At 44.1% G+C, this 27,500-nt stretch overlaps 1 protein-coding gene across 1 annotated transcript in view; it reads right to left on the bottom strand.

Annotated features, from left to right (window-relative positions):
* LOC129845857 (collagen alpha-1(XIX) chain-like) overlaps positions 1–27,500 on the bottom strand; it is a 132,780-nt gene that overhangs the window by 104,290 nt on the left and 990 nt on the right. Inside the window, exons 2-11 of the mRNA XM_055913783.1 lie at positions 15,341–15,394; positions 15,197–15,241; positions 14,475–14,507; positions 10,317–10,355; positions 10,104–10,151; positions 8,338–8,373; positions 6,752–6,796; positions 5,080–5,133; positions 4,193–4,246; positions 1,594–1,674 (exon numbers count right to left, since the gene is read on the bottom strand). Coding sequence (XP_055769758.1) covers positions 1,594–1,674; positions 4,193–4,246; positions 5,080–5,133; positions 6,752–6,796; positions 8,338–8,373; positions 10,104–10,151; positions 10,317–10,355; positions 14,475–14,507; positions 15,197–15,241; positions 15,341–15,394 — 489 coding nt within the window. The remainder of the gene's footprint in view (positions 1–1,593; positions 1,675–4,192; positions 4,247–5,079; positions 5,134–6,751; positions 6,797–8,337; positions 8,374–10,103; positions 10,152–10,316; positions 10,356–14,474; positions 14,508–15,196; positions 15,242–15,340; positions 15,395–27,500) is intronic.

Consider the following 27,500-nt stretch of genomic DNA (forward strand, 5'->3'; position numbering starts at 1 on the left):
GCAGGTGCTGTGTCTGTACAGGTAACTAGCTGGTACTGCAGGTGCTGTGTCTGTACAGGTAACTAGCTGGTACTGCAGGTGCTGTGTCTGTACAGGTAACTAGCTGGTACTGCAGGTGCTGTGTCTGTACAGGTAACTAGCTGGTACTGCAGGTGCTGTGTCTGTACAGGTAACTAGCTGGTACTGCAGGTGCTGTGTCTGTACAGGTAACTAGCTGGTACTGCAGGTGCTGTGTCTGTACAGGTAACTAGCTGGTACTGCAGGTGCTGTGTCTGTACAGGTAACTAGCTGGTACTGCAGGTGCTGTGTCTGTACAGGTAACTAGCTGGTACTGCAGGTGCTGTGTCTGTACAGGTAACTAGCTGGTACTGCAGGTGCTGTGTCTGTACAGGTAACTAGCTGGTACTGCAGGTGCTGTGTCTGTACAGGTAACTAGCTGGTACTGCAGGTGCTGTGTCTGTACAGGTAACTAGCTGGTACTGCAGGTGCTGTACATGTACAGGTAACTAGCTGGTACTGCAGGTGCTGTAGAACGGAACAAATAAAGGAAACAGTTGAGTAAATGAGTGGTTGCTTCCACACAGGTGTTGTTCTGAGTTAATTAGGTAATTAACATCCCATCATGCTTAGGGTCATGTATAAAAATGCCCAGTTGCCCATTATGTTGGCTACCGTGGCTAGAAAGGAAATTGAAAGAGGGGTTTCTAAGGAGCATGTTTTAAAGTGTGTGTGTGTGTGTCAGTCACCAGATCTCAACCCAAATGAAGACTTCTAGGAGATTCTGGAGCAGCACCTGAGACAGCGGTTTCCACCAATTTCAACAAAACACCAAATTATGGAATTTCTCATGGAAGAATGGTGTTGCATCCCTCCAATAGAGTTCCAGATACGTGCAAACTCTATGACAAGTGTCATTCTGGCTGTTCTGGCTCGTGGTGCCCAACACCCTATTAAGATACTTAATGTTGGTGTTTCCTTTATTTTGGCAGTTACCTGTATGTAATGAACACTTCTAAATGCAAAGCTGGGTCCGCAAAGTAGTCTGCTGACAGCTTTAAGCCTCAGAACGGGGGTGGATAGGCCATTACCGTGGCTGGTGTCATTGAATACTGGATTACTTACTAGCATTGCATCTGCATGAAGTCAGGGCTGTGCTGCGACAGGCACTCCTCTCAGTCAACATGTTTGCTGCTGTCGCCGCAGCTGTTTCTAGCTGATCTACTACTGTGTGTGTATGTGTTTGTGTGTGTCTGTTTGTGAGATCATGTGTCCAGTGATGACTGATTACCATGCACTGAATTCCAAAGTGATATATTAATCTACTCTGTGTGTGTGTGTGTGTGTGTGTGTGTGTGTGTGTGTGTGTGTGTGTGTGTGTGTGTGTGTGTGTGTGTGTGTGTGTGTGTGTGTGTGTGTGTGTGTGTGTGTGTGTGTGTGTGTGTGTGTGTGTGTGTGTGTGTATAAGGCCAAAACAAGCCAATAAGGTCAGATCAGATAGTGATAACAGTGTCTCACTACGTCCCAAATGGAACCCTATTCCATACTGTAGTGCACTACTTTGACCGGAGCCCTATGAGCTCTCAGCAAACCCACCAGATGTTCAGCTACTGGCTCTCCAGGCTCTCCCTTGGGTCCAGGCAGGCCCTGGGGTCCCATCACACCTCCAGAGTCCCCCTAGGGAAAGAGAAAGACAGACAGACAGACAGACAGACAGACAGACAGACAGACAGACAGACAGAGAGGACAGACGGACAGAGAGACAGACAGAGAGGACAGACAGACAGACAGACAGACAGAGCGAGAAAGTCAATCAGACAGACAGACAGACAGACAGACAGACAGACAGACAGACAGACAGACAGACAGAGAGGACAGACAGAGTGAGAAAGTCAATCAGACAGACAGACAGACAGACAGACAGACAGACAGACAGACAGAGAGGACAGACAGAGTGAGAAAGTCAATCAGACAGACAGACAGCCACTGCAGTGACAGATGGGCCGTGTCATCTCTACAGTACAGGGGGTGACTCTGAGTGACTGATGTTCACATGTAGATAAGGAATGGGTGTAGGAGGGGGGTGAGGCTGGTGAGAACAGTGGGAGTCAGGAGGGGAAAGCGGGGGCATCTGTCACCCCACTTCACTATGAATGACACACACAGTGTGAGAGGTAGGGGGGAGGGAAGGTGGGGAGTCAGAGGCTAAAGCTGAGGATTTCTGCCACCCCACTGGAATCATTTCACACAACAACAGGGGTTAATTAGGAAATTACACCCCAAAACTATTTTATTGTATTTTATTCATTAGTCCACAGCGTGTTTATGTGCGTGGAGGAAACAGACCCGGCAGTATTTTATAAACTGTAGCATGCAGCCTTGTCAGAGATGGGTGTGTGTGTATGGGCCACGGTAGAGCTGAGCTCACCATGCACAGTAAACCGGACTATACACCGGGTAGAACCACTTAATACAGGCCCATACACCAGTAGAACCACTTAATACAGGCCCATAAACCAGTAGAACCACTTAATACAGGACTATATCCCAGTAGAACCACTTAATACAGGCTATATCCCAGTAGAACCACTTAATACAGGCCCATACACCAGTAGAACCACTTAATACAGGACTATACACCAGTAGAACCACTTAATACAGGCCCATACACCAGTAGAACCCCTTAATACAGGACCATAGCCCAGTAGAACCACTTAATACAGGACTATATCCCAGTAGAACCACTTAATACAGGCTATATCCCAGTAGAACCACTTAATACAGGCTATATCCCAGTAGAACCACTTAATACAGGACCATAGCCCAGTAAAACCACTTAATACAGGACTATACCCCAGTAGAACCACTTAATACAGGACTATACCCCAGTAGAACCACTTAATACAGGCCCATACACCAGTAGAACCACTTAATACAGACTATACCCCAGTAGAATCACTTAATACAGGACTATATCCCAGTAGAACCACTTAATACAGACTATACCCCAGTAGACCCACTTAATACAGGACTATACACCAGTAGAATCACTTAATACAGGACTATACCCCAGTATAACCACTTAATACAGACTATACAACCAGTAGAATCACTTAATACAGACTATACCCCAGTAGAACCACTTAATACAGGACTATACCCCAGTATAACCACTTAATACAGACTATACCCCAGTAGAACCACTTAATACAGGACTATACCCCAGTAGAACCACTTAATATAGGACTATACCCCAGTATAACCACTTAATACAGGACTATACCCCAGTAGAACCACTTAATACAGGACTAAACCCCAGTATAACCACTTAATATAGGACTATACCCCAGTAGAACCACTTAATACAGGACTATACCCCAGTATAACCACTTAATACAGGCTATACCCCAGTAGAACCACTTAATACAGGCTATACACCAGTATAACCACTTAATACAGGCTATACACCAGTAGAACCACTTAATACAGGCTATACACCAGTATAACCACTTAATACAGGCTATACACCAGTAGAACCACTTAATACAGGCTATACACCAGTAGAACCACTTAATACAGGACTATACACCAGTAGAATCACCTAATACAGGACTATACCCCAGTAGAACCACTTAATACAGGACTATACACCAGTAGAACCACTTAATACAGGACTATACCCCAGTAGAACCACTTAATACAGGACTATATCCCAGTAAAACCACTTAATACAGGACTATACCCCAGTATAATCACTTAATACAGGACTATACCCCAGTATAACCACTTAATACAGGACTATATCCCAGTATAACCACTTAATACAGGACTATACCCCAGTAGAACCACTTAATACAGGCTATATCCCAGTAGAACCACTTAATATAGGACTAAACCCCAGTATAACCACTTAATACAGGACTATACCCCAGTATAATCACTTAATACAGGACTATACCCCAGTAGAACCACTTAATACAGGACTATATCCCAGTAGAACCACTTAATACAGACTATACCCCTGTAGAACCACTTAATACAGGACTATACACCAGTAGAACCACTAAATACTGGAAGGGAGTTGCTATCCAATCTGAAAGTCGTGCACCATCCTCTACGGTGATGGTGAAACATCTGTCTAATGTCTGCCTGCTGGTCTGTACTCCAAGGTGGAAGACTTGATTTGAAGCTCTACCTTGATTCCTTTAAGACCGTCTCTACCGGGTGGTCCCTTGTCCCCCGACGATCCCTAGAAACGGAGGACAGAACAGAGACACATCTATCAACCAGGTCTACACACACACACACACACACACACACACACACACACACACACACACACACACACACACACACACACACACACACACACACACACACACACACACACACACACACACACACACACACACACACACACACACTCACAGATGTGAACAGGTACACAAGCACGCACAACTACTGCCCCCTCAACACACACGTCCACCCTCCCATTACCATACAGATACATTCATCTCTCTCCTCTCCGCATCAGCGGGCCCACCATGTTCCAACATCCTTCCCCTTTTCCAGGATGAAATGCCTCTCTTTCCCTCTCCTACTTCTGAATAAAGACAGATACTCATTATGGGTACAGCAGGTGCAGCAACAGATTGGGGTCCCTGCCTGCCTCCGCTCCCTCATAACGTAAAACGCTCCGATCTGCCTCTACCCACTAATTCATTCTCAAATTGAATTACTGACCGCCTGTGTAACAATTCAAGACTTTGCCCCCCCCCCCCCCCCCTTTGCCTTCATCTGCTCTCTTCTTCTCTCTCTTCTCTCTCTCTCCTCAGCGGTTAATCTATGTATTTCCTTATTGTCCTTTGGTAGGTGTAGTTGGGGGAACAGTGGAACAGGGAGATAAAGACATGAGAGAAAGAGAAAGATGAGATTGTTCTTTCTGGAGAGGTGGGGGCAATTCCATTTCAACTCAGGAACAAATAACAGAGTATATCTTCCATAATTGAAATAGAATTGACCCCACCCCTGGTGCAGACGGTACTTAATACATGTATTTTAAGTAACATGTCTTTTACTTACCGTCTCTCCTGCAATCCCTGGGAGTCCGATGAGTCCATGAGGACCTTCTTTACCCTGGAAAACAGTCAGAGAAGTGTTAGAGTCTAATATTCCTTCTTCTAGTAATCATAGCCTGGCCCTGGTGACCTGGCTGTCTGGCTAACTGCAGACAGCCCCAGCAATCACTCTCTGATTCAGAGAGTTGTATTACTGAGCTACACCCCAGTAAAGACATGTTGTTCTGGAGGCCTTTCTGGTCACCAAGGGGTTGAAGGTTGGATGCTAAGGTGAAGACATCTCGGAGGTGTTGGAACTGTATAGACTGTAGCTAGCTACTAGACACCAGAGGGATATACTACAAAGTAGGTTTAATTAGTTAACCAGCTAACTTTGATAAATAACCAGAAATAACTGTTGATTTTCTGGTTCATTAAGAAAGCTAAACGTATATGTGTTTTTGGTTGTTCAGTCAATCAGACCAAAGCCCATTTCAAGCTTATCTTTCTTAAAAAATAAAGTTATTAGGGGAAATTTATTGGTTAACTCCTTGATCCTACTTTGTAGAATACCTTCAGGACCTCCGGCAGTTCTCTTTTATTTTAAAGTTCTAGTCTGGGATTCGACAGTTGTGTCAAGCTCAAAAGGCATTTAGAAGTTATATCTGTCAAGAATCAAATGGGTAAATATCAAGAATTGAAAAGACCAATGAACCATTTCCCAAATACCAGACTGTAGGGGACAAACTGTAGGCGAGGAAAGAAGATTGCAGCAATCTTTTGGTGTTTGACCTGCTGTGAGAATTGCAGCAATCTGTCTGGTTTGGGAGCTTGACCATCCCCTTTAGGTAGCAGGAGCTATTGAAGTGTTCTATAGTAGTTACATTGAACGACCCACTTCCACTTACAGTCAACAGGTGGCCCAGCCTCAAAAGTTTGATTAGTCGTACCGTTTGATACAAATTTTATTAGGATTTTAACCTCCAAGGGCTAGTCTTCCAAGAGTCCATAGAGTTTAAGATAGTAATTTCTCTCTGTAGAACAATAGAAATTGCTCAAACGTCTAGGATGAGGTAATGAATCACTTGTCATGCCATATAGACCTATTTCTAGTTCCTGGGGTGAGTTGCATTACCACTAGCTGCTCAGGGAACTTAAACTAGAACCTAAACCAACTACAGGTGCACTAAAGGTGATCTAGGGTATCTGCGTACTTGATACACAATGTAATACATTCTGTTTCCTGTGTCAATCCAAACAGTTTCATACTACTATACCAATGAGTACAATGGCAGAGGATCATATAGCTTGTGTTGTTGAGTATTGTTGGGTGATAAAGACTCTTTGTTCTCTGGTGATAAAGACTCTTTGTTCTCTGGTGATAGAGTTTCTTTGTTCTCTGGTGATAAAGACTCTTTGTTCTCTGGTGATAGAGACTTTTTGTTCTCTGGTGATAAAGACTCCTGGTTCTCTGGAGATAGAGACTCTTTGTTCTCTGGTGATAGAGACTCTTTGTTTTCTGGAGATAAAGACTCCTGGTTCTCTGGAGATAGAGACTCTTTGTTCTCTGGTGATAGAGACTCTTTGTTTTCTGGAGATAAAGACTCTTGGTACTCTAGAGATAGAGACTCTTTGTTCTCTGGTGATAGAGACTCTTTGTTCTCTGGTGATAGTTTGATTATCAACGGGGTATTTACCTCTGGGCCGGGCTCTCCCTTTGGACCTGGTAGTCCTAGGCTTCCCTTTAAACCAGTAATGAAAGGAGGGAGAGGGGGGAAGGGAAAGAAGAAAATAGAGAGAGAGAGAGAGAGAGAGAGAGAGAGAGAGAGAGAGAGAGAGAGACAGAGAGAGACAGAGAGAGACAGAGAGAGACAGAGAGAGACAGAGAGAGACAGAGAGAGACAGAGAGAGACAGAGAACATTTAAGGTTAGATTTGTTTTTCTCCGCAATTGCTCCAAGACATTTGTTAATAAGTGAGACCCTGAGAAAATCTATTTAGCGTCTGGCTTCAAGAAAGGAAACATGCCAAACAGAGCAATTCAACCTGACTTTATAGAAGTCCCAGTTTATATTTAGTCTAGAAACACACTGTATAACATATTACTTTTTATTCCTCAAATATAATGTATTTGTGTACTGGGATTCTATTAAATTCCAGGCTGCTCATATATCATGTGTATATATGCTATTGTATATCATTATGTACTTAACAAACCCAATGTCAAAGGTCATACAGTACTGAGATCAGTGTGGATAACCAAACCCAAACCCAATGTCAAAGGTCATACAGTACCCAGATCATTGTAGATAACCAAACCCAATGTCAAAGGTCATACAGTACTCAGATCAGTGTGGATAACCAAACCCAATGCCAAAGGTTATACAGTACTCAGATCAGTGTAGATAACCAAACCCAATGTCAAATGTTATACAGTACTCAGATCAGTGTCGATAACCAAACCCAATGTCAAAGGTCATACAGTACTCAGATCAGTGTAGATGACCAAACCCAATGTCAAAGGTCATACAGTACTCAGATCAGTGTAGACAACCAAACCCAATGTCAAAGGTCATACAGTACTCAGATCAGTGTAGACGACCAAACCCAATGTCAAAGGTCATACAGTACTCAGATCAGTGTAGATGACCAAACCCAATGTCAAAGGTTATACAGTACTCAGATCAGTGTAGATAACCAAACCCAATGTCAAAGGTCATACAGTACTCAGATCAGTGTGGATAACCAAACCCAATGTCAAAGGTCATACAGTACTCAGATCAGTGTAGATAACCAAACCCAATGTCAAAGGTCATACAGTATTCAGATCAGTGTAGATAACCAAACCCAATGTCAAAGGTCATACAGTACTCAGATCAGTGTGGATAACCAAACCCAATGTCAAAGGTCATACAGTACTCAGATCAGTGTGGATAACCAAACCCAATTTCAAAGGTCATACAGTATTCAGATCAGTGTAGATAACCAAACCCAATGTCAAAGGTCATACAGTACTCAGATCAGTGTCGATAACCAAACCCAATGTCAAAGGTCATACAGTACTCAGATCACTGTAGATAACCAAACCCAATGTCAAAGGTCATACAGTACTCAGATCATTGTAGATAACCAAACCCAATGTCAAAGGCATACAGTACTCAGATCAGTGTCGATAACCAAACCCAATGTCAAAGGTCATACAGTACTCAGATCAGTGTAGATGAGGCCTTTAACATGTATTTAATGCTTGTCCTTCATCTGAATACTTAGAATGAACTGGTTACCTTGAGACCATGTGGTCCTTGGAGTCCTCTTTGTCCCTGAAGAAAAAGGATCATATAAACCATTATCATCATCCTGTAAATCCATTGTGTTTAAACAAGAGACACACAGTAGCACTAGTGTAAAGTACTTAAGAAAAATACTTTGAAGCACTACTTAAGTACTCTTCGGGGGCATCTGTACTTAACTATTTATATTTTTGACAACTTTTACTTCACTATATTCCTAAAAAAAATTGATTGACTTTTTACTCAATATACACTGCTCAAAAAATAAAGGGAACACTTAAACAACACAATTTAACTCTAAGTCAATCACACTTCTGTGAAATCAAACTGTCCACTTAGGAAGCAACACTGATTGACAATAAATTTCACATGCTGTTGTGCAAATGGAATAGACAAAAGGTGGAAATTATAGGCAATTAGCAAGACACCCCCAATAAAGGAGTGATTCTGCAGGTGGTGACCACAGACCACTTCTCAGTTCCTATGCTTCCTGGCTGATGTTTTGGTCACTTTTGAATGCTGGCGGTGCTTTCACTCTAGTGGTAGCATGAGACGGGCCGCCCCCAGGTGGTAAGTGTAGGCAACAACACATCTGTCACGCTGGGCCCCTCAGGGGTGTGTACTTAGTCTCCTCCTGTACTCCCTGTTCACCCATGACTGCTTAGCCAAGCACGACTCAAACACCTACCATTGGTAGGCCTGATCACCAACAACGATGAGACAGCTTATAGGGAGGAGACCTGGCAGTGTGATGCCAGGACGACAACCTCTCCCTCAATGTGAGCAAGACAAAAGAGCTGATCGTAGACTACAGGAAAAGGAGGGCCGAACAGGCCCCATTAACATCGACAGGGTTGTAGAGGAGCGGGTTGAGAGTTTCAAGTTCATTGGTGTGAACATCACCAACAAACTATCATGGTCCAAACACACCAAGACAGTTGTGAAGAGGGCACGACAACACCTATTCCCCCCCAGGAGACTGAAAAGATTCATAGGTCCCCAGATCCTCAAAATGTTCTACAACTGCACCATCGAGAGCGTCCTGACCAGTTGCATCACCGCCTGGTATGGCAACTGCTCAGCATCTGACCGTAAGGTGCTACAGAGGGTAGTGTGTACAGCCCAGTACATCACTGGGGCCAAGCTTCCTGCCATCCAGCACCTATATACTAGGCAGTGTCAGAGGAATGCCCCAAAAAGACTCCAGTCACCCAAGTCATAGACTGTTCTCTCTGCTACCACACGGCAAGCGGTACCGGAGCCCCAAGTCTAGGACCAAAAGGCTCCTTAACAGTTTCTACCCCCAAGCCATAAGACTGCAGAGCAATTAATCTAATGGCCACCCAGACTATACACCTTGCCCCCACTGTATTTAGCCTCGTTATTGTTATGTCATTTTCTTTAGTTTTTTTAGTAAATATTTTCTTAACTCTATTTCTTGAACTGCATTGTTGGTTAAGGGCTTGATAGTAACATTTCACGGTAAGGCCTGTTGTATTCGGCGAATGAGACAAATACAATTAGTTTTTGATTTGACACAGAGACAAACATCAATATATTAGTCTTCATCTGATCTGGATCCATACTCTGGATCCATACTCCAGCGTATCAGAGTAGGAGTGCTGATCTAGGATCAGTTTAGCTGATGAATAATGAAATAGATTTAATGGACAAGGGGGAGCTGATTTTTCTTTACACGGGCTAATTATTTACAAATCCTATGAACACTGTGAGCAGGTTGGTACATATCCTATCCTTACTGGATCACCCGTTTCTCCTTTCTGGCCCGTCTCTCCTGATTCAGCCTCCTAAAATAAAATAGAAATAAGGTCATTATGAAATGCGGAGCATTTTATATAAAATAACTTTCATCAAGGCAACACAAAATATTGAGTTACCAGTCAGAGCACCACTGCCATTATGACTGAATAGAACAGAAGTTAAAGGTAACTACGTAGGATGTTTAAACTTACAGAGCCAGACAGATGTCTCAGTCCATGAGCTGTCATCACCTGGATGGAAAGGACAGACAAGATAGAAGATCGAAAATCAGCTGTCTTCTTCATTGTCACTTATTCGGTAGGTAAGACGTACCACCTAACCTCCCTTATTGAATGCACTCGGCGCGGCACTCGGCTCGGCACTCGGCAATCGGCTCGGCACTCGTCAAAGTCAAACTGAAGAAGCCTTTTAAGAGAGAAAAGGAGCGAAGGGGTGTTTTCTGTCTGTCACTAGACCCTCTTCCACTAGACTAGCACCTCAGCCTGTACGTCCCAAATGGCACCCTATTCTCTATTAAAGTGAGGTAAATAGTACCATAGAGCTCTGGTCAAAAGTAGTGCCCTATGTAGGGAATAGGTTGCCATTTGGGATGTATTTTGAGAGTCAGTCCTGGAATCGACCAATCATTGTTGTGGGGATACAAAGCCCACCTGTAGAGCAGTCCTCCAGCGAGGGTATGGATCGTTAAAGGTCAAGGTTGTATCCCAAATGGCTTCCTATTCCCTTTATAGTGCCCATTGGGCTCTGGTCAAAAGTAGTGCACTATATAGGGAATAGGTTGCCATCTGGGACGCATTCCCACAGTGATGGAAAGTCAACTTTTCAAGCTGTAAAATGATGTCCTGAGCTTTCCCATGATATTGTACCACAATTGAAGCCTAGAAACCTGCAATTATGTGTACATATGTTTTGAGTTGGCTTCAAGTTCAACATCTGACATGCTGACCATACCGCTTGCTTCCCGTGCGCTAGTGTAGCAAAAATACATTTACACATACATGTTATTCAATCATTGCACCCACACTGTTCACGCGCACCAACGAGCATTTGCGTTGCCAGGCGCTAAAATAGAAGTTGCTTCTATTTGTGGCACAGAACACGCTGCAAGTCCTGCCTCTCCCATCTCCTCATTGGTTTACAGAAGCAGAGGCCCATGTGCCATCTCCTCATTGGTTATACCCACATGGGTGATTGAAAGACGAACTGAGGTCGGTCGTCGTCATGGTAATACTATTAGATGCCAATCGCCATATAAAGTGCAAAAAAGAAAAAGCCTGGAAGGAGGAGCGATGACTAGAAACGATTCGGTTGACTGTTTTATGTGTGGATTAATTGTCGGACTAGAGGACCTTGTGCATTTCAGGTAAAATAACAACTCAACGTTTATATCCCAGGACAAATTAGCTAGCAACAGCAAGCTAGCTAAATAGGACAAATTAGCTAGCAACTGCAAGCTAGCTAGCTAAATTGCCATAAATGTTTAATGCTTTTTGACCTGTCCCCAAAATAATATTATTGGTTCAGAGTTTGTTTTGATATTTTAACCTGCGTGTCGTGATCGCGTTTGGTGTGGGGGGACAAAATCAATTTGTGCACGATATAGCGCACGATGGCGGTTTGGGTACAGTGTTAGTCTGCCTCCAAAAGCTAACATTTTTTTTATTTTTTCTATTGAACAAGTATGTTAATTTATTCCAACCCTGTTCCTTGTCTTCCTGTTCTTCTGTGTCTGGCTGGTCAAGCCGGGTTATTTTAGTGGTAATACATTTTGGTTTGGCTTTCATTTCAACATCTCACACTGGCATAAATATCTATTTACAAGTTTGTCAATTTGTTCTAATCTTTTAGCCTTCTGCTCTTGTTCATAGCCTAGCTTATTATTCTGTGTCTGTCTGGTCAAGGGCTACGTGTGGTCTATCTGTGGGTCATGGAGGGCCATGCAGTAAAACCATGTCCTGATCTTTCCTGTGATGTTGTACAACAAGTTCAGTGTGGAAATCAGCCTTTTAGTGCTTCAAGTTCCAAATATCAGTCTGCCTCCTAAAGCTTGTCAATTTGTTCTAATCTTGTCTCTTATATCTGTAGCCCTCAGTCAGAGTCTGGTCAAGGGCCATGTGTGGGCTGCCTGTGGGTCATGGAGGGTCACGCATGCCTGGTGGTTCCTCCTCTGCACTAATGAACAGGAAGGAAGGTAATGGTCTGAACCCTGGTTTCTGCAGAGTCATGGAATTAAACGCTTTACGGCAGAAATGATCCCACTGCGTCTCAAATGGCACCCTATTCCCCATTATAGCGCACTACCATTGACCATAGCCCTATGGTACCCTATTCCCTATATAGCGCACTACTATTGACCAGAGCCCTATGGTACCCTATTCCCTATATAGCGCACTACTATTGACCATAGCCCTATGGTACCCTATTCCCTATAAAGCGCACTACTATTGACCTGGTGCCATTTGGGATTCACCCATTATCTGTTACTAGGAAGTGGACATATAAACGCTCATTTAACTGTATTTGTTTTATGTAACCTTCATTTAATTGTATTTGTTTCATGTAACCTTCATTTAATTGTATTTGTTTTATGTAACCTTCATTTAACTGTATTTGTTTTATGTAACCTTCATTTAACTGTATTTGTTTTATGTAACCTTCATTTAATTGTATTTGTTTTATGAAACCTTCATTTAATTGTATTTGTTTTATGTAACCTTCATTTAACTTGGCAAGTCAGTTAAGACCAAACGCTGGGCCACTTGTGCACCGCCCTATGGGACTCCCGATCACGGCCGGTTGTGATACAGCCTGGAATCGAACCAGGGTCTTCAGTGACACCTTGCGCACTGAGATGCAGTGCTTTGCGTCACTCGGTAGTCCCCTATTTAAGTGAGATTTGAGCTAAATATTCAAACAGACCATTTATGAATTGATAAATTACTTTTCTGAATGTCTGAATTCTAAATGAACGTACTCCGAAGCCACTAATGTAGACCAGAGAGGATTGGATAGATGGATGGAAGCAATATGGTGACATTTCCCACCTAGCCAATCAGAAATTAAGCTATTAATTTAGCTATTACAATAAAGAGTATAGCTACTTATCCAATCCTCTCAGATCTAGTGTGTCTATCAGGAGTGGTGGCTAGGGGGGTATTTGGCATTCAACAATTGGCATAGTTGATTTGGCATTCAGAAACCGTTTGGGAGCCACATGATTAATTGATTGACTGAATGTATTTGATAATTATAAATAGAAGGCTGCCCCAGCCGGAGACATCATCACATGATAACATACTGGACTTTGGGTGTTTCAACCAAACCTCAGAAGACTGTAGGCCTAAAATAGCAACATCATTTACATTTTTTAAATCATTTTGCTCCCTTATCGCTTCAATCTTAAAAATCAATTTCAAAATGTAATCCAGTCCAGTTAATTGAGTCCGATTAAGTGGTCCTCATAGAACTTCTTACACAAATAATTGCAAGGAAAGAAAAGACTTTATAGTCATTAAGGGGAACTCATTACCTGCCACTGTTAAATTGTAAATTAAACGTTTAAGAACAAGTGGACCTGACTCCAGTTGAGATAAGGGATTCATATCAAATGGCACTCTAATGCCTATTTAGTGCACCTCTTTGGACCAGGATCCATAGGGAACCATTTGGGACACAATCGGTGAAAGAAATGGGTAGTCGGAGCATGCATGTTACAAAAGTCGTCACTATGTAGGGAATGGGGTGCGATTTGGGAGGCAGACAGAGTGATATAAAGTAGTAGTAGGAGAAGGAGCTCATTAGTGTAGAGGGAATATTTGTTCAGCGTGCGGTGATGTGACGTTGGCTCGGTGCCACTTGGATCAGCGGCTAAATAAGAAACCAGGAGTTGAATTATGAAGAAGGACAGATCTCAGAGGAGTCTGGGAATAGTATGTTGTTCCCACTATTATTACCTGTCTGGATCGTCTACCAAAGGTATACCTGTCCATTGTGGTCACATACTAGCCTTTATATATACCGTGTTGACATGCACCAGTAAAGGTATGGCCCATTACAATGACATAGTCAGGTAATGTAGGTGTAGATTCAGGATTGTGATTGAGAGATCAGAGGAGACAGAGCATGGATTGCAGTTACTCTCAGTTCTGAAAAACATGGAGCCCAAACCTTGTCAATGTCGAGCAGGAATAGTGTACTGGACCAGTCCAGGCTAGTCTTGTTCCCACCCCTCAGGTACTCCTCTCTCCAATAACTCAAAAACAAACTACAGTCTCTTAGATAATATTAGTTTATGTCTCAGTTATAAACAGTCACATGAAATATTAACGCCATAACAATGTACTCCTCACCGGTCCTGGTGGTCCTCTTAGGCCCTCTTCCCCCTGATAAGAGAATACACAGAGAACACAGAGATGTGAAACTGTACAGACATGCTTAAACACCTCAGGATGATATTGATCTATTCTTTAGGAAGAATCTAGAAGCCTTGGTTTAGAGCGGATAGTGAAATCTCCCCCACCACCGAAGCTGTTGTAACATCTGCTCCTACCTCCTCTCTCAGTGATTCAGTCATCACCAACAGTAGCATTCATTCAAACACTATTTACATGACTACTTAATGACAACCGGTTTCAGTTGATTGGGTTAGGGGGGTTGGTACACTGATATACTGTAGTGGGTTAAACAAGGATGCCTCAGGGATGAAAGAACAGAAGGTGAGTCACATTGTGTGTGTGTGTGTGTGTGTGTGTGTGTGTGTGTGTGTGTGTGTGTGTGTGTGACAATTAACAATGATGAAATATCGTTATAAGAGAGTTAATTTGCAGCCAGATTTAGACTTAAATGAATGCAGGAAAGATAAATAGATCAGGGGGAATCAGTCTGGAGCTCACGCACGCACGCACACGCACACACACACACACACACACACACACACACACACACACACACACACACACACACACACACACACACACACACACACACACACACACACACACACACACACACACACACACACACACACACACACACACACACACACACACACACACCATGTGATGTGACTCACCTTTTGTCCTTTCATCCCAGAGGCCCCGTCTCCACCTGGCTGACCCTGAGGGAGTAGGCCAAAGGTGAAAGGTTAGAGTTCACGGTTAATGACAGCCACTTTAAAAGTCACCACAATAATGTGTTGGAAGGGTGTGTTACATACCGGATCTCCTTGATCTCCTTTGTCTCCTGGGACGCCAGAGTCACCCTTTACCCCCTGGATGAGAACAGATAGTGAGAGTGAGAGTGAGAGAAAGAGAGAGAGAGAGAGAGAGAGGAGAGAGAGAGTGAGTGAGTGAGAGAGAGGAGAGATAGAGATAGAGGATGTATGTGAACAAGACAAGTACAACATGATTGACAGTAGAGAGACGAGACGAGAGTGTTGTGTGTGTGACTGTGTATGTGTGTCTGCGTGTAAATGTCCTAAGGATCGTACAATACATGCTTATAACCAGCAACACATGTTGTCTGTATCATTGTAGCTGCTGCGTCTATGGGTCTACTGAGAGAATGAAGCTCTGTTGCACTGCAGCAGTTTTCCACACTGAGCCAACCAGTTCCTGATCTAATCATTCTCCTCTCCACCAATAGATGGCACTTGATGACAACAGATCAAGTCTTCAGCTCTCGTCTTTTATACAGCAGTCTTTTCTCTCTCCAATGTGTGGATAAGGACTGTACAGTCTGCCAATACCACCCAGTGAGTGTGAGTGGACTCAGGCTTATTCACAAGGCACAGAAATGATGGGTGGGCGTCTGCTCTCTTCAGAGGTCCTTTATATCTGTAAAATAGGGACCTTGTAGCAGTAAGGACAGGAAATCAGCAGAAGGCAAGGGAAGTTAAAGTGCTCAACTCCACTGTGTCTGCCTCCCAGATGGGCAAAGAACCTTGGCGTGACCCTGGACAACAACCTGTCCTTCTCTGAAAACATCAACGCAGTGACTCGCTCCTGCAGGTTTATGCTCTACAACATCCATAGAGTATGACCTCACACAGGAAGGTCCTGAATTAGTCACTTGTCCTAATTCAGACACTTGTCCTAATTCAGAAACTTGTCCTAATTCAGATACTTGTCCTAATTCAGACACTTGTCCTAATTCACACACTTGTCCTAATTCAGACACTTGTCCTAATTCAGACACTTGTCCTAATTCAGGGACTTGTCCTAATTCTGAAACTTGTCCTAATTCAGACACCTGTCCTAATTCAGACACTTGTCCTGATTCAGATACCTGTCCTAATTCATACACTTGTCCTAATTCAGACACTTGTCCTAATTCAGATACTTGTCCTAATTCAGGCACTTGTCCTAATTGAGGCATCGCCCATCTAGACTACTGCTACTCTCTGTTGGCTGAGCTCCATAAAACCCCTGCAACTTATACAAAAACTTGAAGCATGGTTCATTATTGTTTTATTCTATATATTTGAGTACGAACATTGTTTAATTAGCTCACCTGCTACAACAAAATATATGGGCATCTTCTCAAGACAGCCTGGGGTAGCTCCCCCAAACCCACACCTCGTTGAGAGAGATAACAGCCTGCCACACACATAGAATTAAGTACATCCCAAATGGCACCCTGTTTCCTATGGGCCCGGGTGAAAAGAAGTGCACTATATAGGGGATAGGGTCCCATTTGGGATGCAGATTTTCTGTCCCCAAAACGAGCAGCTACATTTGGACTGGGGCTGTGTGAAATGTAACTGTCTAAAGATTCCCAGACTCCCTTTTCACTTTCAACAACACTTCACCTGTTTCTTCACCCCTCTTCCCTCCCCCAGCATAGAGTCTTCTGGACCAATCAGGGCAACTTTGAACCTTTTGATGGTTAGCCTGTGTGTGTGTGTGTGTGTGTGTGTGTGTGTGTGTGTGTGTGTGTGTGTGTGTGTGTGTGTGTGTGTGTGTGTGTGTGTGTGTGTGTGTGTGTGTGTGTGTGTGTGTGTGTGTGTGTGTGTGTGTATGTGTATGTGTGTGTGTGTGTCTCTCTGTGTCTCTCTGTGTCTCTCTGCGTCTCTCTGCGTCTCTCTGCGTCTCTCTGCGTCTCTCTGCGTCTCTCTGCGTGTCTCTGCATGTCTCTCTGTGTCTCTCTGTGCCTCTCTGTGCCTCTCTGTGCCTCTCTGTGTCTCTCTGTGTCTCTCTGTGTCTGTCTCGGTCTCGTTCTCGGTCTCTGTGTCTGTCTCTCTCTGTGTCTGTCTCGGTCTCGGTCTCGTTCTCGGTCTCTGTGTCTGTCTCTCTGTGCCTCTCTGTGTCTCTCTGTGTCTCTCGGTCTCGGTCTCGTTCTCGGTCTCTGTGTCTGTCTCTCTGTGTCTCTCGGTCTCGGTCTCGTTCTCGGTCTCTGTGTCTGTGTCTGTGTCTGTGTCTGTCTCTCTGTGTCTCTCGGTCTCGGTCTCGTTCTCGGTCTCTGTGTCTGTCTCTTTGTGTCTCTCGGTCTCGGTCTCGGTCTCTGTGTCTGTCTCTCTGTGTCTCTCGGTCTCGGTCTCGTTCTCGGTCTCTGTGTCTGTCTCTCTGTGTCTCTCGGTCTCGGTCTCGGTCTCGGTCTCTGTGTCTGTCTCTCTGTGTCTCTCGGTCTCGGTCTCGGTCTCTGTGTCTGTCTCTCTGTGTCTCTCGGTCTCGGTCTCGGTCTCTCTCCCAAATGGTGCTTTTAACAACAGTCATTATGATGCTGCGGTCTTTTAATGTGATCTAGTCACTGATTGGTTGGGAGGGTTATGAGCTAACAAAACAAGCAGAAGATTGCCATACATGAACAGATGGACTGGCCTATTCATATATTAGAGGGGAGAAGCCTCTGTGGATACATTTATTGTGAACATTAATTGACTTGTGAATAGTTTATACTGTATGAATGTTATTAATGCAAAATAAAATTAACATATAACCTCACCATATATTTGATCGATTCAGGCCTCTCTTGTAAAATAGATTTGATCTCAATGAGAATAACTTCTATAAAAAAAGGCTACATGGCAATACCAAGGTGTTGTTTTACTGCCACAGCAGTCGTAACCATCCGTAAGGCCTTGTCCCAGGATACCTGTGTTTGATGTCTCTTCACATAGTGCTAAATGAACAGTAAAGTGGAGCCCAGCGGTGCACAAGGCAGGGAGGAGACCAGCACAACTGGAGACTACTGTCTAGGTGTTGCTCTGAGGGGCTACATGTTGACTTTGAGCTAATCATTAAACAGCAATTAAATATCTCTCCCTCCTTCTCTCCCTCTCCTTCTTCTCTCTCTACCTCTCTCTCTATCTCCCTCTCTCTCTCTCTCTCTCTCTACCTCTCTCTATCCCTCTCCTTCTTCTCTCTACCTCTCTCTCTCTCCCTCTCCTTCTTCTCTCTCTACCTCTCTCTCTCCCTCCTTCTCCCTCTCTCCCTCTCCTTCTTCTCTCTCTACCTCTCTCTCTCTCTTCCTCCTTCTCCCTCTCTCTATACATCTCCCTCCCTCTCTCTCCCTCCGTGTGTCTCTCCTCCCTCTGCCTCTAGCATCTGCAGTGCTCAGCCAGCCCCTGTTTGTGTCTGTCTGTCAGTGGGAGAGAGATGCTGTTATGGAGATGTGATTCATGGAGTACTCTGCCTAGCCCCTCACACTGTGCAACCGCCCCCCCCACACACACACACAGAGCATGCCGCCACACACACAAACTGAGCACGCTACAGACTTCACTAAGGGAGAGGGAGAGAGGACTCCAATCACAGAGAGACATATGTTAGGCAAGCTACAATTTAGAGAAGCAGAACTCTCCTCTTTCTGTCTAGACCTCTAGTAGTGAAAGAAGGGACGGATTGAGTGAGTCAGTGAGTGGTGTTGAGTGTTGTTCACAATGAAGCTACCTTATTATCAGATAGGGCTATTACCCTTTACCTTACTATCAGATAGGACTATTACCTTCTGGCTGTGTGTCAATCTTACTGCATGTGTGTCAACCCTCCTGGATGTGTGTCAATCCTACTGGATGTGTGGCAAACCTATTGGATGTGTGTCAAACCTACTGGATGTGTGTCAAGCCTACTGGATGTGTGTAAACCCTACTGGATGTGTGTCCATCCTACAGGATCTGTGTAAGTGTGTCAACCCTACTGGATGTGTGTCAGCCCTACTGGATGTGTGTCAGCCCTACTGGATGTGTGTCAGCTCTACTGGATGTGTGTCAACCCTACTGGATGTGTGTCAGCCCTACCGGATGTGTGTCAGCCCTACTGGATGTGTGTCAGCTCTACTGGATGTGTGTCCATCCTACCGGATGTGTGTCAGCCCTACTGGATGTGTGTCTATCCTACTGGATGTGTGTCAGCCCTACTGGATGTGTGTCAGCCCTACTGGATGTGTGTCAGTCCTACTGGATGTGTGTCAGCCCTACTGGATGTGCATCAGTCCTACTGGATGTGTGTCAGCCCTACTGGATGTGTGTCAGCCCTACTGGATGTGTGTCACCCCTACTGGATGTGTGTCAGCCCTACTGGATGTGTGTCTATCCTACTGGATGTGTGTCAGCCCTACTGGATGTGTGTCAAACCTACTGGATGTGTGTCAGCCCTACTGGATGTGTGTCAAACCTACTGGATGTGTGTCAGCCCTACTGGATGTGTGTCAAACCTACTGGATGTGTGTCAGCCCTACTGGATGTGTGTCTATCCTACTGGATGTGTGTCAGCCCTACTGGATGTGTGTCAAACCTACTGGATGTGTGTCAGCCCTACTGGATGTGTGTCAAACCTACTGGATGTGTGTCAAACCTACTGGATGTGTGTCAGCCCTACTGGATGTGTGTCAAACCTACAGGATGTGTGTCAGCCCTACTGGATGTGTGTCAGCCCTACTGGATGTGTGTCTATCCTACTGGATGTGTGTCAGCCCTACTGGATGTGTGTCTATCCTACTGGATGTGTGTCATCCCTATTGGATGTGTGTCTATCCTACAGGATGTGTGTCAGCCCTACTGGATGTGTGTCAGCCCTACTGGATGTGTGTCAGCTCTACTGGATGTGTGTCTATCCTACTGGATGTGTGTACGTGTGCCAAGTCCTAATGGGTGTGTTTCTAGCCTATTGGATGTATGTCTATCCTATCGGATGTCTGTCAATCCTACTGGATGTGTGCTATTGGATGTCCGTCAATCCTACTGGATGTGTGTCGGCTCTACTGGATGTGTGTCAAACCTACTGGATGTGTGTCAGCTCTACTGGATGTCTGTCTATCCTATCGGATGTGTGTACGTGTGCCAAGTCCTATTGGGTGTGTTTCTAGCCTATTGGATGTATGTCTATCCTATCGGATGTCTGTCAATCCTACTGGATGTGTGTCTGCCCTACTGGATGTGTGTCAGCCCTACTGGATGTGTCAGCCCTACTGGATGTGTGTCAGCCCTACTGGATGTGTGTCTATCCTACTGGATGTGTGTCAGCCCTACTGGATGTGTGTCAATCCTACTGGATGTGTGGCAAACCTACTGGATGTGTGTCTATCCTATCGGATGTGTGTCAGCCCTACTGGATGTGTGTCAAACCTACTGGATGTGTGTCTATCCTATCGGATGTGTGTCAGCCCTACTGGATGTGTGTCAGCCCTACTGGATGTGTGTCTATCCTACTGGATGTGTGTCAAAGCTACTGGATGTGTGTCACCCCTACTGGATGTGTGTCAGCCCTACTGGATGTGTGTCAGCCCTACTGGATGTGTGTCAGCTCTACTGGATGTCTGTCTATCCTACTGGATGTGTGTCAGCTCTACTGGATGTGTGTCAGCTCTACTGGATGTCTGTCTATCCTACAGGATGTGTGTCAAACCTACTGGATGTGTGTCAGCTCTACTGGATGTCTGTCTATCCTATCGGATGTGTGTCTATCCTACTGGATGTGTGTACGTGTGCCAAGTCCTATTGAGTGTGTTTCTAGCCTATTGGATGTATGTCTATCCTATCGGATGTCTGTCAATCCTACTGGATGTGTGTCAGCCCTACTGGATGTGTGTCAGCCCTACTGGATGTGTCAGCCCTACTGGATGTGTGTCAGCCCTACTGGATGTGTGTCTATCCTACTGGATGTGTGTCAGCCCTACTGGATGTGTGCCAATCCTACTGGATGTGTGTCAAACCTACTGGATGTGTGTCTATCCTATCGGATGTGTGTCAGCCCTACTGGATGTGTGTCAAACCTACTGGATGTGTGTCTATCCTATCGGATGTGTGTCAGCCCTACTGGATGTGTGTCAGCCCTACTGGATGTGTGTCTATCCTACTGGATGTGTGTCAAACCTACTGGATGTGTGTCACCCCTACTGGATGTGTGTCGGCCCTACTGGATGTGTGTCAGCCCTACTGGATGTGTGTCAGCTCTACTCGATGTCTGTCTATCCTACTGGATGTGTGTCAGCTCTACTGGATGTGTGTCAGCCCTACTGGATGTGTGTCAGCCCTACTGGATGTGTGTCCATCCTACTGGATGTCTGTAAGTGTGTCAAGTCTACAGGATGTCTGTAAGTGTGTCAAGTCTACAGGATGTGTGTCTAGCCTACTGGGTGTGTGTCAGTGTGTCTATCCTATTGGATGTGTGTCAACCCTACTGGATGTGTGTCAACCCTACTGGATGCACACGCACACGCGCACGCACGCACGCACGCACGCACGCACGCACGCACGCACGCACGCACGCACGCACACACACACACACACACACACACACACACACACACACACACACACACACACACACACACACACACACACACACACACACCCTGCCACAACACTATCCCTGGTGCCTTCAGACACAACACTATCCCTGGTGCCTTCAGACACAACACTATCCCTGGTGCCTTCAGACACAACACTATCCCTGGTGCCTTCAGACACAACACTATCCCTGGTCCCTTCAGACACAACACTATCCCTGGTGCCTTCAGACACAACACTATCCCTGGTGCCTTCAGACACAACACTATCCCTGGTGCCTTCAGACACAACACTATCCCTGGTGCCTTCAGACACAACACTATCCCTGGTGCCTTCAGACACAACACTATCCCTGGTGCCTTCAGACACAACACTATCCCTGGTGCCTTCAGACACAACACTATCCCTGGTGCCTTCAGACACAACACTATCCCTGGTGCCTTCAGACACAACACTATCCCTGGTGCCTTCAGCTTGACAGAGTGGTGTTAAATGTTTAATTCAACAGAAACGGTACTGAACGACCCGTTGAAGAACGGTGTGATTATGGTGGCCCACAGGGAGATTGTATGGTGTGTGCTGCGGTTGGAGTATTTTCCATGAAGTCCACCAATTTTCCTTGCTTATAAAATTGCATCCATTCCGGTACCATCCCACTATTCCCGTTCAAACCGGGAATGGTATTTAAAAGTAGACACAAAGTATGTATGTGGACAGTGAAGCTAATATTTTAAATACGGCTTTCTACTCCAACATTTTGGATTTGAGATCAAGTCTGGCTGAGGCACACAGTACCGTCAACCTAGACCTGTAGAGAGAAGCAGAGAGAAATGGTTCTCTGTCCAGGAGCAACACAATACAAGTTTGTCCAGCCAGCTGGTCAGCCACCCTTCTCTTTTCTCAGGGCACAGGAGCCATTAAAAACCTTCTAGCCGAGGCCAACATCAACATCAACACAGACCACTGGACCAATACAACATGATCGATGCAGCCGCTACGTTCAAGAGGTTGTCCCACTGCCTCCGACTGTCCCGGTACACACCGGTTTGATTCCCGGTATGGTCACCAGAACAAGTGGGGTGGTGTGTTTGTTTCTGGGGCAGCAGGAGGGCCTCACTCTCTCACTCTCTCACATGCCTCGTGGTTAGCTACAACACCCGGGGGTTCCATGAAAATGACTGCAGGCCTTTTGCTAAAGCACTGTAGGTAATGGCCATCTGTCTGTGATGAGAAGGAGCACTGAGTCACACTGAGAGACAAGCAACAGGAGGTAGAGGAAGAGAGGCAGGAGGGAGGCTGTCTGTGTGTCTGTGACTGTGTGCGTGGGCGCGCGTGTTTGTGTGTCCGTGAGGGTGTGCATGTAAGTGTCAGTGAGGGCGTTATTTAATATGCACAGCACCGCTATTGGTTGAGAGACGCCAGTCCTCCCTGTCTCCATAGTCACTCACAAATCATGTCAAAACAGTAGTCCCAAATGACACCCTATCTCCTATAAAGTGCACTACATCACATGACAGGTGTACTCTCAGGACACTGAGGCTAGCTGGTACATCACATGACAGGGGTACTATCAGGACACTGAGGCTAGCTGGTTCATCACATGACATGGGTACTAGCAGGACACTGAGGCTTGCTGGTACATCACATGACATGGGTACTAGCAGGACACTGAGGCTAGCTGGTACATCACATGACATGGGTACTATCAGGACACTGAGGCAAGCTGGTACATCACATGACATGGGTACTATCAGGACACTGAGGCAAGCTGGTACATCACATGACAGGGGTACAATCAGGACACTGACATTTAGAAATGTCACACTCACACCTCCTCTTTCTCTTCCTCTTCCTCCTTGTCCTCCCTTTTTCCTACGATGTTGTGTCCTATAACTATGTGGGTACGTCTGATATTGCACATTACATGGGCTCTGGTCCAAAGTAGTGCACTAAATAGGCAATAGGGTGCCGTTTGTGAGGCCTAATGAGTTATTAAGGTGTCAGAGAGTACAGGAAGAAATGTGGGAGAAGCGTAACGGTCAGCAGCTGAAGTGATGCTAAAGATAATTGAACCTATTGAGCATGGCGGTGACAGTGACGGAAGATGAGCACCATCTCTCTGTCTATCTGCTTCCAATTCTCATTATCACAACTTTAATCAGAGTGTCAGTGCATGAAAATAATTGAATGGGTAAAATAACAGAATAATTCCATATCAACAAAGTCCAGTTGGTTACTAGAAGGCAGCAGGAAGCAGTAGTGTGTAAATTAGAAATGTTCATTAGGGCAGCTGTAGCAAAACATTTTACAACTTTTTAACAGGAAAAATTCAAACAAGGGAATCTTATTCGAAGGCGCTGCGTAAAAAGTTTTTTTTACAAAGGAATTTCCTGCTGAGAGTAAGAAAAGTAGAATAAACGAGGTGAAATGTTTAAATATGGTTGTACAGCAGCAGTGTTCCACTGACATTCACTCAATTAGCACATCAGCTAACATTTTATAGATCGCTAGTCAAGTTGGTCTAGTCAGCAGTGTTGGGGAGTAGTGAACTACATTCAGTTCAACTAGTAATGTAATTACATTTTGCAGTAGCTTGGTGGTAGTTGAACTATATCATACCTTGGTAGTGTTTTCAGTAGTTCATTATGTTTTCCCCTTGTAGTAATGTAGCTAACTCCTAGAACAAAATAATACTTTTTTTGGTAAAATAAAATATGGGTGAAGTAAGTAAGAACGTCCTTTCTTTTTCGGTATCAGACCTGCCGTATTTTCACTTTTTGTGTTTAATAGGCTAAATTACACATTCCGTTAACATCTGACTCCAGAGTGATCTGTTCTGGCAATTTGTAGTCTATGACGTTTCAGAGTTAGATGATAATTCTTCACGGAGTAGTTTGAATGTAGTGAACTACTATTTTTCTATGTAACTTTAGTTAAGTAAACAAAAAAAATCATAAGGGTAGCTTTAGTTTAGAAAACTATATTTTTCATAAGGGTAGCTTTAGTTTAGTAAAGTAAACTATAGTTAGATGATAATTTTTCACGGAGTAGTTTGAATGTAGTGAACTACTATTTTTCTAAGTAACTTTAGTTAAGTAAACAACAAAAAAAATCATAAGGGTAGCTTTAGTTTAGTAAACTATATTTTTCACAAGGGTAGCTTTAGTTTAGTAAACTATATTTTTCATAAGGGTAGCTTTAGTTTAGTAAACTATATTTTTCACAAGGGTAGCTTTAGTTTAGTAAACTATATTTTTCATAAGGGTAGCTTTAGTTAGGAAACTATATTTTTCACAAGGGTAGCTTTAGTTTAGTAAACTATATTTTTCATAAGGGTAGCTTTAGTTTAGTAAACTATATTTTTCATAAGGGTAGCTTTAGTTAAGTAAACTTTATTTTTCATAAGGGTAGCTTTAGTAAGTAAACTATATTTTTCATAAGGGTAGCTTTAGTTATTAAGTAAACTATGTTTCATAAGGGTAGCTTTAGTTAAGTAAACTATATTTTTCATTAGGGTAGCTTTAGTTAAGTAAACTGTATGTTTCATAAGGGTAGCTTTAGTTAAGTAAACTATATTTATCATAAGGGTAGCTTTAGTTAAGTAAACTATATTTATCATAAGGGTAGCTTTAGTTAAGTAAACTATATGTTTCATAAGGGTAGCTTTAGTTTAGTAAACTATATTTTTCATAAGGGTAGCTTTAGTTTAGCTCAGCTTCTTCCAATGTGAAGTAATTGGTAGCTTGGTAAACTATATTTTCAGAGTAGCTTCCCCCTCACTGCTAGCCAGCTACCAAATGACCGACCGGGCACACATGGCATGTGCCCAGGGCCCCTATTGATTTGGTTAGTCACTCACTCAGATATCATTAACATGGCATACTGTAAGTCATGGCAAAATGTGTAGAATTGCAGGAAATTAGCTTTAAAACGGCAAAAGTTTCTCAACAACCAAAATGTGTAGAATTCTAGAAAAGTACATTTAACACTGCAACAAAAACATATCCACTGCCAAGAAGGGGGGCACTAAAATGTTTTGCTCAGCGAGGTGGGAGGGGCCTCCCAACCAAATATTGCTTAGGGTCGCCTAAAGGCTAGGGGCGGCTCTGTTCTTATAGGAAAGGTTCAGATAGTACTAGATAGTACCTCCCAAATGTAGATACTGTAGGCTCACTCTGTTTTATAGAGTTTTCTTCTGTTTTATACCGTCTGGACACAACCCTTCTATAGATATATGTTGAGTTTTGTGTTTAGGTGATCACACGCACCCAGTCTCTGTGATTGATTAATAGGCCTGCAGAGAAAACTATGGTTGAGTTCCTGCTGACTACATTGCAGACACATGTCAGATCTTATAACACCTGGATAGATATTTAACATCAGATAACCACATCAGATGATATACAGTAGCAATCTGGTGATTATTTAACATCAGATAACCACATCAGATGATATACAGTAGCAATCTGGTGATTATTTAACATCAGATAACCACATCATATGATATACAGTAGCAATCTGGTGAATATTTAACATCAGATAACCACATCAGATGATATACAGCAGCAATCTGGTGAATATTATTTATCGGTGGTGACAATGTTTCCTATCCTCAGTACAGTGGGCAGCTGGGAGGAGGTGCTCTTATTCTCCATGGACTTTTTAGTGTCCCTAAACCTTTTGGAATTAGTGCTACAGGGTGCAAATTTCTGTTTGAAAAAAAGCTAGCCTTAGCTTTCCTAACTGGCTGTGTATATTGGTTCCTAACTTCCCTGAAAAGTTGTATATCGCAGGGGCTATTCGATGCTAATGCAGTACGCCACAGAATGTTTTGTGCTAGTCAAGTTTGGGGTGAACCAAGGGCTATATCCGTTCTAAGTTTAAAAAAAATGGAATGGGGCATGCTTATTTAAGATGGTGAGGAAAGCACTTTTAAAGAGCAGCCATGCATCTTCTACTGGCGGGATGAGGTCAATATCCTTCCTGGATACCCGGGCCAGGTCGATTAGAAAGGCCTGCTCGCTGAAGTGTTTTAGGGAGTGTTTGACAGTGATGAGGGGTGGTCGTTTCACCGCGGACCCATTACGGACATAGGCAATGAGGCAGTGATCACTGAGATCCTGGTTGAAGACAGCAGAGGTGTATTTAGAGGGCAAGTTGGTCAGGATGATATCTATGAAGGTGCCCATGGTTACGGATTTAGGGTTGTACCTGGTAGTTTCCTTGATTATTTGTGTGAGATTGAGGGCATCTAGCTTAGATTGTAGGACGGCCGGGGTGTTAAGCATATCCCAGTTTAGGTCACCTAACAGAACGAACTCTGAAGATAGATGGGGGGCAATCAATTCACATATGGTGTCCAGGACACAGCTGGGGGCTGAAGGGGGTTTATAACAAGCTTCAATGGTGAGAGACTTATTTCTGGAGAGGTGTAGAAGGTGTAAAAGTAGAAGCTCGAATTGTTTGGGCACAGACCTGGATAGTATGACAGAACTCTGCAGGCTATCTCTGAGGTAGATTGCAACTCCGCCCCCTTTGGCAGTTCTATCTTGTCGGAAAATGTTGTAGTTGGGGATGGAGATTTCAGAATTTTTGGTGGCCTTTCTAAGCCAGGATTCAGACATGGCTAGGACATCAGGGTGGACAGAGT

Source organism: Salvelinus fontinalis, unplaced genomic scaffold, assembly GCF_029448725.1.
Source record: "Salvelinus fontinalis isolate EN_2023a unplaced genomic scaffold, ASM2944872v1 scaffold_0390, whole genome shotgun sequence".
Classification (NCBI taxonomy): domain Eukaryota; kingdom Metazoa; phylum Chordata; class Actinopteri; order Salmoniformes; family Salmonidae; genus Salvelinus; species Salvelinus fontinalis.